General features: G+C 69.4%; 1 protein-coding gene across 1 annotated transcript; it reads left to right on the forward strand.

Moving 5' to 3' along the window:
* Positions 1–3,892: 3,892 nt before the first annotated feature.
* EXOC3L2 (exocyst complex component 3 like 2) lies at positions 3,893–12,249 on the forward strand (the record flags this gene model as incomplete). Its single annotated transcript, XM_068910545.1, has 11 exons — positions 3,893–4,148; positions 5,216–5,819; positions 6,239–6,353; positions 6,744–6,854; positions 7,685–7,785; positions 7,973–8,080; positions 8,169–8,304; positions 8,965–9,087; positions 9,187–9,342; positions 9,437–9,558; positions 10,871–12,249. Coding segments are annotated over 11 exons (2,094 nt in total), but the record flags the coding sequence as incomplete, so codon positions are not given.
* Between the last annotated feature and the right edge of the window lie 3,018 nt (positions 12,250–15,267).

Raw genomic sequence — 15,267 nt, forward strand, 5'->3', positions numbered from 1 at the left:
CGGGCGGGCGGGGGGACCCGGGGGAGCGCGGCGGGGTTGGGGTTGGGAGGGGGGAGCGGGCGGGCGGGGGGACCCGGGGGAGCGCGGAGCCCGCGGCGGGGCGCAGGGAGCATCGGGGGTGCAGGGGGGCATTAGGGGTGCGGGGGGCAGCGGGGGTGCAGCGGAGGTATTGGGGGTGCAGGGAGTATTGGGGTGCAGCGGGACATTGAGGGTGCAGGGGCACCGGGGGTGCAGCGGGGGTATTGGGGTGCAGGGGGGCATTGGGGGTGCAGGAGGGAATTGGAGGTGCGAGGGGGAATTGGGGTGCGGGGGGGCATTAGGGTGCAGGAGGGCATTAGGGGTGCAGGGGGGCATTGGGGGTGCAGGGGCATCAGGGGTGCAGGGGGGCATCGGGGGTGCGGGGCATTTTGGGGGTGCAGGGAAATATAGGGTGCAGGGGGCTTTGGGGGTATGGGGGGCCTTCGGGGAGTGCAGGGGGTCCCCAGGGTGCGGGGGCGCGCAGGGTGCCCGGTGCCAGGGCCGGCGGCGGGGACCCAGGGAGCTGGTGGGGCAGCACCCCGCGCCGCCCCGCTGGGGGTACTGGGGGCACTGGGGATACTGGGGGCATTGGGAGCACTGGGGGGCACTGGGGATACTGGGGGCACTGGGGATACTGGGGATACTAGGGGCACTGGGGATACTGGGGGGCACTGGGGATACTGGGGATACTGGGGGGCACTGGGGGTACTGGGGATACTGGGGGCACTGGGAGCACTGGGGGGCACTGGGGATACTGGGGATACTGGGGGGCACTGGGGGCACTGGGGATACTGGGGGGCACTGGGGATACTGCAGACACTGGGAGCACTGGGGGGCGCCCCTCCCCTTGGCCTTTAGGCAGGGCATCAGGGGCGGGGCCGGTCCCGCCCCCCTCCGGCGCGTCAGCCAATCAGCGCTCTCCTGCGGCGGCCGGGCGCGGCCGCGGCTCCTGCCCATTGGCCGCGCCGAGGCATGGAGACAAGGGCGGGCGGGCCCCTCCCGGACGGGGGCGGGGCCCGGCGCGGCGCGCTGTCGCCATTGGCCGCCGCCGTGGCCAATCGGCGCCGCCCGCGAGCGTTAACACCTGAGTGGCCGGCGAGGCGGGGTGGTCACGTGGGCGCGCGGGGCGAGGACCCACGTGGGGGCGTGGGGACACGCGCGGGACACAGGGACACGGGGCCGTGCCAGGACACGATCCACGGGCGGGACATGCGTGCGCACGGACGGGCCCGGCCCCCCTCGCGTGGGTGCATGCCTGCACCTGCCTGTGCACACGCGTGCATGAACCCCCTGCACACGCACGTGCAAGAACCCCCCGCGTGCACACGCGCGTGCACGACCCCCGGCGTGTACACGTGCACGAATTCCCCCTGCGTGCACATGCATGCACGAACTCCCGCCATGCACGCGTGCACGAACCCCCCCACGTGCGCACGCGTGCACGAACCCCCTGCACACACGCATGCACGACCCCCCCCACGTGCACACATGAACGAACCCCCCCACCACGTGCACATTTGTGCACAACCCCCCCACGTACACACACCCCACACGTGCACAAACCCCCGTGCACACGTGTGCGCAAACCCCCTGCACATACACGTGCACCAACCCCCCCCCACATGCACACACGTGCACGAACCCCCCCACATGCACACGCGTGCACGAACCTCCACACACACACACACACACACACACACATGCGTGCACACCCCCCCCATGCACACATGTGCATGGACCCCCCCCCCCACATGCACACACGTGCACGAACACCCCCCCGCCCCATGCGCCGTGCAGCCGGTGGCCGCCCAGGCGTCGGTGGTGACAGTGGTGACAGTGGCGCGTGTGTCGTCCCCCCCCCGCCCCCCACGGCGCTGGCGCAGCGGATCCGGCGCTGACCCTGCCCCGGGCGGGAGGCCGCGGCGCGGGGAGGCGCTTCCTCAGGAAACCCCCGGCCACCGCCGCCGCCACTGCCACCGCTGCCACCGCACGCCACCACGGTAAGGACCCAGGCGTCCCCGGGCTGGCCCACCTCCCCACCCCCGGGATGGGGCCCAGGAGTCCGGGCACCCTGGCCGGCCACCCTGCCATGGCACCCAGGCGTCCGGCTGCATGACCTGCCTGCAGCAGCCACCTTTGCCCGGGATGGGACCCAGGCGTCTGGGCGCCCTGGCTGGCCACCTTTCCCCGGGATGGGACCCAGGAGTCCAGGCACCCTGGCTGGCCACCTTCCCCCAAGATGGGACCCAGGCGTCCGGGCACCCTGGCCAGCCACCTTCGCCCGGGATGGGACCCAGGCGTCCGGGCGCCTGGCTGGCTACTTTCCCCGGAGATGGGACCCAGGCGTCCGGGCACCCTGGCCAGCCACCCCGGAATGGGACCCAGGCGTCCGGACTGCCCCATACACCCAGCTGCCCTTGCCAGGCTGGGGGGGACCCAGGCGTCCGGGTGCCACCTCCGCACCGATGCCCTGGTGCAGCCCGAGCCGTTTCCTTCCCCCCTGCCCGGCCCGGCGGTGATTTCCTCACGGCTCTGACGTCTGCCCAGAGCCCCGGCCAGGGCGCCCGGACGCCTGGGTCCCCCCCACCCTGGGCCTCGGTTTCCCCCATCCCTGTGAGCACCCGTGGGTGCTTGGGGCTGCGTTGGGCGCGGGAACCGAGCACCACCGCAAGGGCACCGGGCACGGGGACAGGCGCCCCAGTGGAGGGAGGGGGGTCGCACGCTCGCGGGGTGTGCACGGCGCGGTGTTGCGTGCTTGTGGGATGTGCATGGCGCGGTGTTGCGTGCTCACGGTGTGTGCACAGCACGGTGTTGCACACTCGCGGGGTGTGCACGCCAATGCGGTGCACGTGTTGACGAGGAGCGCGTGTCACCAGTGCTGTCACGGAGGCGTGGGCGCGCTCCCGGGGTGTGCATGGAGGGGTTTGCATGCTCCCAGGGAGTTTGCACGCCTGTAGCATGTGCCCAGAGAGATGTACACGCTCTCAGGGCTTTGCACGCTCCCGGGGGGGCTGCATGGTCACCCAGTGTGCCTGGTGGGGTTTGCACACTCCTGGGATGTGCACGGAGAGGTGCACCCGCTCCCAAAGGCTTTTGCACGCTCCCAGGCAGTGTGCACGCTCCCGGGATGTGCACGGAGAGGTGCACCCGCTCCCAAAGGCTTTTGCACGCTCCCAGGCAGTGTGCACGCTCCCGGGATGTGCACGGAGAGGTGCACCCGCTCCCAAAGGCTTTTGCACGCTCCCAGGCAGTGTGCACGCTCCCGGGATGTGCACGGAGAGGTGCACCCGCTCCCAAAGGCTTTTGCACGCTCCCAGGCAGTGTGCACGCTCCCGGGATGTGCACGGAGAGGTGCACCCGCTCCCAAAGGCTTTTGCATGCTCCCAGGCAGTGTGCACGCTCCCGGGATGTGCACGGAGAGGTGCACCCGCTCCCAAAGGCTTTTGCACGCTCCCAGGCAGTGTGCACGCTCCCGGGATGTGCACGGAGAGGTGCACCCGCTCCCAAAGGCTTTTGCACGCTCCCAGGCAGTGTGCACGTTCCCGGGATGTGCACGGAGAGGTGCACCCGCTCCCAAAGGCTTTTGCACGCTCCCGAGGGGGGCAGTTTGCCGGGGTGGCCGCTGACGGGCCGGCCGCCCCGGCAGGCCATGCCTCTGCTGCAGAAAGCGGCCAAGGAGGAGGAGGCGGCGGAGGAGGAGAGCGGCGCCGGCGACCCCTTCGCCGCCAGCCCCGAGAGCCGCTACCGGCGGCGGGCCACGCTGGAGCGGCTGGTGGGGCTGGCGCCCTTCGGCCGAGGGCGGCGAGGGGGGTCCAAGGCCGGGGCGGCCGGCGGCGGGCGGGCGCCGGGGCTGCGGCGCCGCTCCGAGGACTGGGGGCTGCTGCGGCGGCTGCCGGGCCGGCGGCAGGGCGGCGCGGAGGCGCTGGGCGAGCGGCCGGCGGCCAAGCGCGGCTCCCTGCTGCGCCTGGCGCTGGGCACCCGGGCTCGGCGCTCCTCGCTGGCCGAGCGGCCGCCCGGCACCGAGGTCCCCGGCGGTGACGCGGCGGACGGCGGCGGCGGCGATGGGGAGCGGGAGCGGGACGGGGGGCGGCGGCACGAGGGCCGCGGCAAGGCCAGGGAGCCGCTGTCGGGTGAGCGGGGACGGGGGACATGGGGACACGGGACGTGGGGACGTGGGATGTGGGGACATGGGACATGGGATATGGGACATGGGGACATTGGATGTGGGGACATGGGACATAGGACATGGGGACGTGGGACCTGGAGGACATGGGATGTGGGGACATGGGACGTGGGGACGTGGGACCTGGAGGACATGGGATGTGGGGACATGGGACGTGGGGACGTGGGACCTGGAGGACATGGGATGTGGGGACATGGGACATAGGACATGGGGACGTGGGACCTGGAGGACATGGGATGTGGGGACATGGGACCTGGAGGACATGGGATATGGAGACATGGGACATGGGATATGGGACATGGGACATGGGGATGTGGGGACATGGGATATGGGCTATGGGACATGGGGATATGGGATGTGGGATATGGGGACATGGGATATGGGGACATGGGACATGGGGACATGGGACCTGGAGGACATGGGATATGGAGACATGGGACATGGGATATGGGACATGGGACATGGGGATGTGGGGACATGGGATATGGGCTATGGGACATGGGGATATGGGATGTGGGACATGAGATATGGGACGTGGGGACATGGGACCTGGAGGACAGGGGATATGGGGACATGGGACCAGGAGGACATGGGACGTGGGGACATGGGACATGGGATATGGGACATGGGGACATGGGTTGTGGGGACATGGGACCTGGAGGACATGGGATGTGGGGACATGGGACATGGGATATGGGACATGGGGACATGGGATATGGGATATGGGGACATGGGACATGGGATATGGGGACATGGGACATGGGGACATGGGATGTGGGGACGTGGGACCTGGAGGACATGGGACATGGAGATGGGGGATGTGGGACATGGGGATGGATGGGTGGCCATGGGGACACATGGCCATGGTGTCACAGGAGGACCATGGGGAGACAGCGAGGAACCAGGGCGACAGCGGGGCAGGTCGGCGGGGAGGCCAGATGGGTGGCGCAAGGTGCACCCTGAGGTGCCCTCCAACGCCCTCTTTGGTGGTGGTGGTGGTCGCCCCCTTTGCAGTGCTGGAGATCCTGGAGCTCATCCAACGGCGGGAGCTGGTGGCGGCCGACGAGCAGATCATCGCGCTGGAGGCCGAGTGCGCCCCGGCGGCGGCCGGCGGCGGTGACGGCGGCGGCGGGCGCCAGGCGCGGGACGTGGCGCTGCTCTACGAGGCGCTGCTGGCCCAGCTGTGGGCGGTGGTGGCCGAGGCGGTGGTGGCCGGCCGACCCTACCCGCCGTTGCGCGGGGCCGTCCGGGTGCTGGAGCAGGAGGAGGCGGCCGACCGGCGCCGGCCGCCCGCCCCGGGGCGCCCGCGGGCCCTACGTCGCCGTTGGCAGGAAGCCGTGGGACGGGCGGCTGGCGAACGCCTGGCGGCGGTGGCCTCGGGGACGGCGGGCGCGTTGACGGCCCGGTTGGCCGCCCTGGGCGCCCGGCTGGCGGGGGACATGGGCGCCGTGCGGCGGCACGTGGCGCCCGCTTATCCCAGCGCCTTCGGTGCCCTGGGCGTCTACGCTCGCGCCTACCACCGGGCGCTGGCCCAGCAGCTGGCCGCCCTGGCCCGCCGGCCCCTGCCCGCCCCGGACCTCTACGCCCTGCTTGACTGGCATGCCAATGGCTACCCCAGGTGAGGGGATGTCCCCCCAGCTGCATGGTGGCACCTGGTGGCCTCCCCCTGCTGCCTGGTGGCATTCCCTGGCACCCCATAGCACCTCCTGCTGCATGGTGGCATCTCCCTGGCACTGTCCTGCTGCATGATGGCACCCCATGGCACACCCCTGATGCATGATGGTACCTGGTGATGTTCTCCTGCTCCATGGTAGCACCCCATGGCACCTCCTGCTGCATGGTGGCACCTGGTGACACCCTCCCTGCTGCATGGTGGCACCCCATGGCACACCCCTGCTGCATGGTGGCATCGCTTGGCATCCCCCCAGCACCCAGGCACACTAGGCACCCCGTATGTCCCTGTCCCACCTCCTGCCACCTCATGCCCCTCCGTGCCCTGGGTGCCCCTGCCAGGTGCTGATGGGTGCATGTCCGCAGGGAGGTGCTGGGGGACCCCGAGGTGGGGGCTCTGCTGCAGGCGCAGGAGTTGGGGCCCCTCCTGGACCCCGAGACCCAGCGAGGCCTTGAGAGCTCCTGCATTGCCGCCGTGAAGGTGGGCTCCACGCTGGGACAGGCACCGTGATGGGTGCACAGTGGGACTGGGGTGGGCACTTGGATGGGTGCATGATGGGACTGGGATGGGCATTGGGATGGGGACATGATGGGACCAGGATGGGCAGTGGGATGGTTGCACAACGGGACCTGAGATGGGCACCAGGATGGGACTGGGATGGGCGCTGGGATGGGCACTGGGACGGGGCATGATGGGGACCAGGATGGGCACTGGCTGGGCACAGGGAGGGCACTGCCCCAGGCCAGCCAGCATGGTGGCACCACCACAGGTGCTGGGACATGCGTGTGACAGGTGGGGACGGGCACTGCAGTGGGCACGGGGACGGGCACCGCAGCCTGCGTGTCCCCGGCGGGTGCCACGTCCCCCCAGGCAAAGGTGGAGGCGGCCGTGGCGCAGGAGCTGCAGCTCAGCGAGGACACGTGGGCCGAGGAGGCCACCAGCGACGAGCTCGAGGAGGGCCTGGCCACCCGCGTCATCGGGGTATGGTCACGATGGGCCCACCTTGCTGTCCCCGTCCCCTGGGGATGCAGCACCCCATGGGTGCTATCCTTCTCTCGGACCCTCGAGGAGATGTCTTGGATGCCCCCCAGGGAGGTCGGGGTGGCCGGGTGCCCCATAGGGATGCCATGGTGGCCAGGTGCTCCATGAAGATGCCAGGGTGGCCAGGTGCCCCATGGGGATGGCAGAGTGGCTGGGTGCCCCATGGAGATCCTGGGGCATCCCATGGGGATACTGGGGTGGCTGGGTGCCCCATGGAGATCCCAGGGTGGCCGGGTGCCCCATAGGGATGCTGGGGTGGTTGGGTACCTTGGAGTGATGCCAGGTGGTGGCTGGGTGCCCCATGGAGATCTCAGGGTGGCCGGGTGCCTCATGAGGATGCGGAGGTGCCCCATGGGGATGCCAGGTGGTGGCCAGGTACCTCAGGGTGATGCCAGGTGGTGGCTGGGTGCCCCATGGAGATGTTGTGGTGACCGGGTGCCCCATGGGGATGCCGGGGTGGCCGGGTGCCCTATAGGGACCCCAAGGTGGCCAGATGATCCATGGGGATGCCGGGGTGCCCCATGGGGATGCCAGGGTGTCCCATGGGGATGCCAAGGTGGCCAGATGATCCATGGGGATGCCAGGGTGCTCCATGGGGATGCCAGGGTGGCCAGATGATCCTTGGGGATGCCGGGGTGCCCCATGGGGATGCCAGGGTGGCCAGATGATCCTTGGGGATGCCAGGGTGCCCTGTGGGGGTGGCTGGGTGCCCCGTGGGGTGCCAGCCGGTGGCTGTCCCCTCGGGCGCTGAGCCGCGCCGGTGGCCGCAGCTGCTGCGGGCGCACGCGGAGCGCGCACCCCAGATCACACCCGAGTTCGGCATGGAGATGGCGCACAGCCTCCTGGGCGTGCTGGTGGCCTTCCTGCACAGGTGGGCATGGGGACGCAGGCGGCGGCACGGCGGGATGCGGGCGGTGGCATGGGAGGGCACGGCAGGGGCAAGCGCACAGCGGGCATGGGGACACCGGCGGGAGGTGGCAGGCATGGGGCAGGCTTGGAGGGGACGCGGTGGGGACAGCGGTGGCACGGCGGGGCTGAGCCGTGCCGGGTGCCCGCAGTTTCCAGCGCAAAGCGGAGCGGTTCCTGGAGGCTCCCGGCGACGCCGCCCCCGCGGACGGTGCCGGCGGCAGGGCCATCGCCTTGGTCAACTGCTGCCCGCCGTTCAGGTGAGGCCACGGGGGCAGTGGGGTGCGAGGCCAGTGGGCGCCGGCGTGTCCCCCCAGCCCACCCCGCACCCACCGCCACTGTCCCCAGGGCCTTCGTGGAGCGCCTGGCGCAGTTCGGGCACTCCGAGAGCGAGGAGCCGCGGCGCCAGGCCCACGCCACCCTGGACAAGGTGACCCGCCTCTGCAACCACGTCCTCACCCAACGCCTCTTCGAGGACCTCAAGGTGCCGGCGCGGGGAGGGCAAGGGCAGGGTGCCGGGTGCCCAGCGGCGTCCCAGTGGTGGGGGGCAGGGACGGGGGTGTCACTGTGCCCATCTGTGCCTGAGGGCCAAGCCCAGGTGATGCCCAGCAGGGCCATAGGATGGTGTCCATGTGTGCCCCAAGGTGGGTGCCCATGGGTGCTCTGGAATTGGTTCCCATGGTTGCTCTGGGTCTGGAGTCCATGGATGCTCTGGCATGATGCCCGTGGGTTCCCTGGGTCTAGAGCTCATGGGTGCCCAGGGGTGGAGCCCATGGGTGCCCCAGGGTGGGTGCCCATGGTTGCTCCAATCTGGAGCTCATGAGTGCCCCGAGATGATGCTTGTGGTTGCCCCAGGATGGTACCCATGGGTGCCCCGGAGAAGGTGCCCATGGATGCTCTGGGTCTGGAGCCCATGGATGCTCTAGCATGGTGCCCATGGTTGCCCTGGGTCTGGAGCCCATGGGTGCCCCAGATCAGGTGCCCATGGATGCTCCAGGATGGTGCCCATGGTTGCCCTGAGTCTGGAGCCCATGGGTGCCCCAGATCAGGTGCCCATGGATGCTCCAGGAGGGTCCCCATGCGTGCCGCGGGGCGGGTGCCCACCCACCCCGGGAGGGTGCTGAGCCCCGCACCCGCCCCGCAGCCCTACTTCCACAAGCTGATGAAGCGCAAGTGGCTGACGAGCTCAGAGGCCTTCGACACCATCGTGCTGCTCATCACCAGCTTTGCCCAGAAGCTGCGCCCGCTGCGCCCCGAGCCCTACCAGGTGGGACCGGGTGGGTGGGCGCGTGGGGGGCTGAAGCCAGTGCCCACCTGACCTCCTCCCCTCCCCAAAAAAACCTCCCAAACCACCATGTGCACCCAGGTGCTGGTGAACGAGGTGCACCGGCGGGTGCTCATCGAGTACGTGCGCCCGCTGCTGCAAGCCCGCCTGGTGTGCACCTCGGCCAAGATGCGGGCCCGCGTGGCCGCCCGCCTGGGCGACGAGGCCCGCCAGCTCCGTGAGCTCTTCGGCCGCCTGGTGAGCGGGGAGAGGCGGGTGGGAGGGTGCGGGGTCAGGGCACCCGTGGGTGCTGGTGGTGGGATGCCGGCGTTGATGCCTGCTGCGCCCGCAGGACTCGGCGTCGCCCTGGCTGGACTCGGCGGTGCCACGGCTGCGGGAGCTGCTGGTGTTGGAGGACACGGCGTCGCTGCAGATGGAGGTGGCCGTGCTGGTGCGCGACTTCCCCGATGTGCGGTGAGCACCCATGGGTGGGTGGGGGGGCACCCAGAGGTGGCGAGGATGGAGGGAGGAACCTGGACTGTGGCTGGTGCTCGGGGGCCAGAGCGGGGTGGCACAGTCGGGCAGGACATCATGACCCCAGTGGGGACCAGAGCAAGGTGACACAGCCAGGTTGGAGCCCCATGTCCCCGATGGGCATCACAGTGGGGTGACACAGCCAGGCAGGACACCGTGACCCCAATGGGGACCAGAGCAAGGTGACACAACCAGGTTGGACCTCCATGTCCCCGATGGGCATCACAGTGGGGTGACACAGCCAGGCAGGACATCATGACCCCAATGGGGACCAGAGCAAGGTGACACAGCCAGGTTGGACCCCCATGTCCCCAATGGGCATCACAGTGGGGTGACACAGCCAGGCAGGACATCATGACCCCAATGGGGACCAGAGCAAGGTGACACAGCCAGGTTGGACCCCCATGTCCCCAATGGGCATCACAGTGGGGTGACACAGCCAGGCAGGACATCATGACCCCAATGGGGACCAGAGCAAGGTGACACAGCCAGGTTGGAGCCCCATGTCCCCAGTGGGCATCACAGTGGGGTGACACAGCCAGGCAGGACATCGTGACCCCAATGGGGACCAGAGCAAGGTGACACAGCCAGGTTGGAGCCCCATGTCCCCGATGGGCATCACAGTGGGGTGACACAGCCAGGCAGGACATCGTGTCCCCAATGGGGACCAGAGCAAGGTGACACAGCCAGGTTGGAGCCCCATGTCCCCAGTGGGCATCACAGTGGGGTGACACAGCCAGGCAGGACATCGTGTCCCCAATGGGGACCAGAACAAGGTGACACAGCCAGGTTGGACCCCCATGTCCCCGATGGACATCACAGTGGGGTGACACAGCCAGGCAGGACACCGTGACCCCGACAGGCAGGACAGCGAGGTGGCATGGCCAGGCAGGACGCCGCAGTCCCGCGGGGACCATCCCCGTGGCCGGCTTTCCCGGCAGCCACCACCTCCCCATTCCCGGTCCCTCCTGGCCACCCGCCGGGAAGCGTCTGGGCCGGCGGCCACTGCCGCCCCGTGCCAGCTCCCGTCCCCATGCCGGGGTCACCGGCGGCCACCCGCCGTGCCACCGCCCCGTGTCCCCCCGCCAACCTCCCCCAGCCGGTGGCACGCGGTGGCCCGGCAGGATGCCACCGCTTCCCGGGCACGAGGCCAATTTCCGCTGCTGAAGGAGCTTTAAATAGCACCGGCGGCCGCGGCGCGCCGGCGGCCGGGGCGGTGGCCCGTCCCCACGAGTGTCCCCGCGCCCGGCAGGAGGAAGCACGTGGCGGCGGTGCTGGACGTGCGAGGGCTGCGGAGCCAGGCGGCGCGCCAGGAGATCCTGGCGGTGGTGAAGGACCTGGAGCAGGGCGAGGGCGAGCCGGCGCTGCCGCGCGAGCGCGCCTTCTTCTCCGAGATCGCCGTCACCCGCGAGGTGCGCTGCCTGCCCTTCAACCTGCAGCGCCTGGCGCGCCTCTCCCGCCTGCGCCTGCGGCGCCCGCACCTGGCCGAGCGGCGCGCGCAGGCCCGCCTCTGAGCACCGCTGCTGCCACCGCCGCCGGGGCGGCTGGGTGCAGCGTCTTGCACCGCGGCGGGGTGCATTGCACTGCATTGCAGCTGGGTGCAGGACGTTGCACCGTGGCAGGGTGCATTGCACTGCGCTGGGGCTGAGTGCAGCACCTTGCACCACGGCTGGGTGCATTGCACTGCGCTGGGGCTGGGTGCAGCATCTTGCACCACGGCTGGGTGCATTGCACTGCGCTGGGGCTGGGTGCAGCACCTTGCACCACGGCTGGGTGCATTGCACTGCGCTGGGGCTGGGTGCAGCATCTTGCACCACGGCTGGGTGCATTGCACTGCGCTGGGGCTGGGTGCAGCACCTTGCACCACTGCTGGGTGCATTGCACTGTGCTGGGGCTGGGTGCAGCACCTTGCACCACCGTGGGGTGCATTGCACTGCACCGGGGCTGGGTGCAGCACCTTGCACCACTGCTGGGTGCATTGCACTGCGCTGGGGCTGGGTGCATTGCACTGTGCCGGGGTTGGGTGCATTGCATTGCACTGGGGCTGGGTGCAGTGCCTTGCACCGTGGCTGGGTGCATCACACTGCACCAGGGCTGGGTGCATTGCATTGCACCGGGGCTGGGTGCATTGCACTGCGTGAAAGCAGGGTGCATCACCTTGCACCGCAGCTGGGTGCATTGCATTGTGCCAGGGCTGGGTGCATGACATTGTGCCAGGGCTGGGTGCATTGCATTGCACTGAGGCTGGGTGCATCGCGTTGCACCGGGGCTGGGTGCATTGCATTGCTCCAGGACTGGGTGCACTGCATTGCAATGGGGCTGGGTGCAGCACCTTGCACTGAGGCTGGGTGCATCGCCTTGCCCCCCCTCCCCAAGCTGGGTGCATCACCTTGCACCAGAGCTGGGTGCATGCAGCACCCCACAGCTGGGTGCAGCACCTCGCTGCAGGGCTGGGTGCTTGTGTCACCCCAGAGCCGGGTGCATCAGCCCCTCCCAGCCCAGGCCACCTCTGCCCCGGGGCCGGGGCTCGTGGAGCCCCCACCCTAACCCCAGCAAGGGGGCTGTGCTGCCCCCAGCTCCGGGCCCCCGGGCGCTGTGTATAATGTGGAATAAACACTGTTATTTAACGCCAGCCTGTGTCCATCGCATTGGTGTCCCCAAGGGTCCGTGGGAGGGTCCCCACAGGGGCTGGGGACACGGGGCTGGGGACATGGGGCCAACCCCATACATGGGGCTGGGGACACAGAGCTGTCCCCATGCACGAGACTGGGGACACGGGGCCATCCCCATTCACGAGACTGGGGACACGGGGCCATCCCCGTGCACAGGGCTGGGGACACGGGGCCATCCCTGTGCACGAGACTGGGGACACGGGGCCATCCCCGTGCACAGGGCTGGGGACACGGGGCCATCCCCGTGCACGAGACTGGGGACACGGGGCCATCCCTGTGTACAGGGCTGGGGACACAGGGCCGTCCCCATGCACGAGACTGGGGACACGGGGCCATCCCCGTGCACAGGGCTGGGGACACGGGGCCATCCCCATTCACGAGACTGGGGACACGGGGCCATCCCCGTGCACAGGGCTGGGGACACGGGGCCATCCCTGTGCACGAGACTGGGGACACGGGGCCATCCCCGTGCACAGGGCTGGGGACACTAGCAACACCGTGCAAGGCTGGGGCCACCCGTGCGCCAGGCGCTCCGGGGGGTGGGGGAGGAAGGAAATCTCTGCGTGTCACTCGCCGCCGAAGCCGGGAAGCCACCGCCGGGGAAGGGGGGGGGACGCAGCCGGCGCTTCCCGCACGGCCATCCCAGGGGTCCGCAGGGACCTGCAGCGCCGTGCACCACGGGGGACGAGGGCCACCCAGCCGGGGCCAGGGCACCGGGGGGGGGGGACCCTGATGTGGGATGAGGCCGGACCGGCTCGGAGGGGGCCGGTGGCCGGAGCGGGGCCGGGGGTGGGTGGAGGGGGGGGACGGGAAGCCCTCCGGGACACCCTGGCCCGGCTCCATCCCGCCCCACCCCGAGCTGGCGCTGGCCCCGGCTGGGCTGAGCCGGCCGGATCCGGAGCCCCACGGGACGCAGTGTCCCGGCCCGCAGCAGGGTTTGGGGAGGGGGGGAGGATGGCGGCCTCCGTGCCCCCTGTGCTCCTTCAGCCACCCACTGCTGCCACGAGTGTGTCAGGGCTCAGCGGGGCCAGGCCGGGGGTGGAAGGGATGCAGGGATGGGGATGGGATAGGGACGGAGATGGGATAGTCATGGGGATGGGATGAGATAGACGTGGGGATGGGGATGGGATAGACGTGGGGATGGGGTGGGGATGGGATAGACGTGGGGATGGGGATGGGATAGACGTGGGGATGGGATGGGATAGACGTGGGGATGGGATGGGATAGATGTGGGGATGGGGATGGGATAGACGTGGGGATGGGGATGGGATAGACGTGGGGATGGGATGGGATAGATGTGGGGATGGGGATGGGATACACGTGGGGATGGGATGGGGATGGGATAGACGTGGGGATGGGGATGGGATAGACGTGGGGATGGGATGGGATAGATGTGGGGATGGGGATGGGATAGACGTGGGGATGGGATGGGATAGACGTGGGGATGGGGATGGGATACACGTGGGGATGGGATGGGGATGGGATAGACGTGGGGATGGGGATGGGGATGGGATAGACATGGGGATGGGATGGGGAAGGGATAGACGTGGGGATGGGACGGGATAGACGTGGGGATGGGGATGGGGATGGGGATGGGGATGGGATGGGATAGACATGGGGATGGGGATGGGATGGGATAGACGTGGGGATGGGGATGGGACGGGATAGACGTGGGGATGGGGATGGGGAAGGGATAGACATGGGGATGGGATGGGGACGGGATAGACGTGGGGATGGGATGGGATAGACGTGGGGATGGGGATGGGGACGGGATAGACGTGGGGATGGGACGGGATAGACGTGGGGGTGGGATGGGATAGACGTGGGGATGGGATGGACATGGGGATGGGGATGGGATAGACGTGGGGATGGGATGGACATGGGGATGGGGACGGGATGGACGTGGGGATGGGACGGGATAGACGTGAGGATGGGACGGGATAGCGCCGGTGACGCAGATGAGATGCATCTCCGTGTCCCCCCCGCCCCGTCCGCTGCTCGGCCCCCCCTGGGACCTGTGGACGCCACGGCAAAAATAGGTGAGTGCCGGATCCGGCCAGGAAGGAGCAAGGGCTAAAAATAAGTGGCCCTGGCGCGGCCCCGGCAGCAGCAAGGCCAGGGCCACCGTCCCCCCCTCCCCGGTGCCGTGGGAAGGGGCCGGGCAGAGCCGGTGGCGGCAGCGGGCGGAAACGCCAGCGCCGGGCCGGGGGTCGGGGCGGCGATGGTTATCTGCGGGAAGGGCAGGAAAAGCCGGAGAGGAGCTGCATTTCCGCCAAAACAAGCGGCAGCGGCGGCGGCAGCAGCGGCAGCGGTCCGGCTCGCCAGGGGGGCCGGGCACGGGAGCAGGATGGGGCCGTGCGCGGGAATATGGGGACGGATCGGGCCGGGCACGGGAGCAGGATGGGGCCGTGCGAGGGAATATGGGGACGGATCGGGCCGGGCACGGACACACGGGATAGATCACATTTTGCACGGTCGCAGAGGGATGGATCAAGCTGTGCACAGGCACATGGGGACGGGGACAGGATCGTGCACGGACACACGGGTGGATCAAGCCGTGCACGGACCCGTGGGGACGGGGACAGGACCGTGCATGGACGCATGGGTGGATTGAGCCATGCACGGACCCACGGGGACAGGGATGGGGACAGGGACGGGACCGTGCACGGACGCACGGGTGGATCAAGCCGTGCACAGACCCGCGGGGACAGGGACGGGGACGAGGACGGGACCGTTCACGGATGCATGGGTGGATCGAGCCGTGCACGGACCTGCGGGGACAGGGATGGGGACGGGGATGGGACCGTGCATGGACACACGGGTGGATCGAGCCGTGCATGGACCTGCAGGGACGGGGATGGGACCGTGCACGGACACACGGGTGGATCAAGCCGTGCACAGACCCGCGGGGACAGGGACGGGGACGAGGACGGGACCGTTCACGGATGCATGGGTGGATCGAGCCATGCACGGACCT

Source organism: Struthio camelus, chromosome 16 (assembly GCF_040807025.1).
Source record: "Struthio camelus isolate bStrCam1 chromosome 16, bStrCam1.hap1, whole genome shotgun sequence".
Lineage (NCBI taxonomy): Eukaryota > Metazoa > Chordata > Aves > Struthioniformes > Struthionidae > Struthio > Struthio camelus.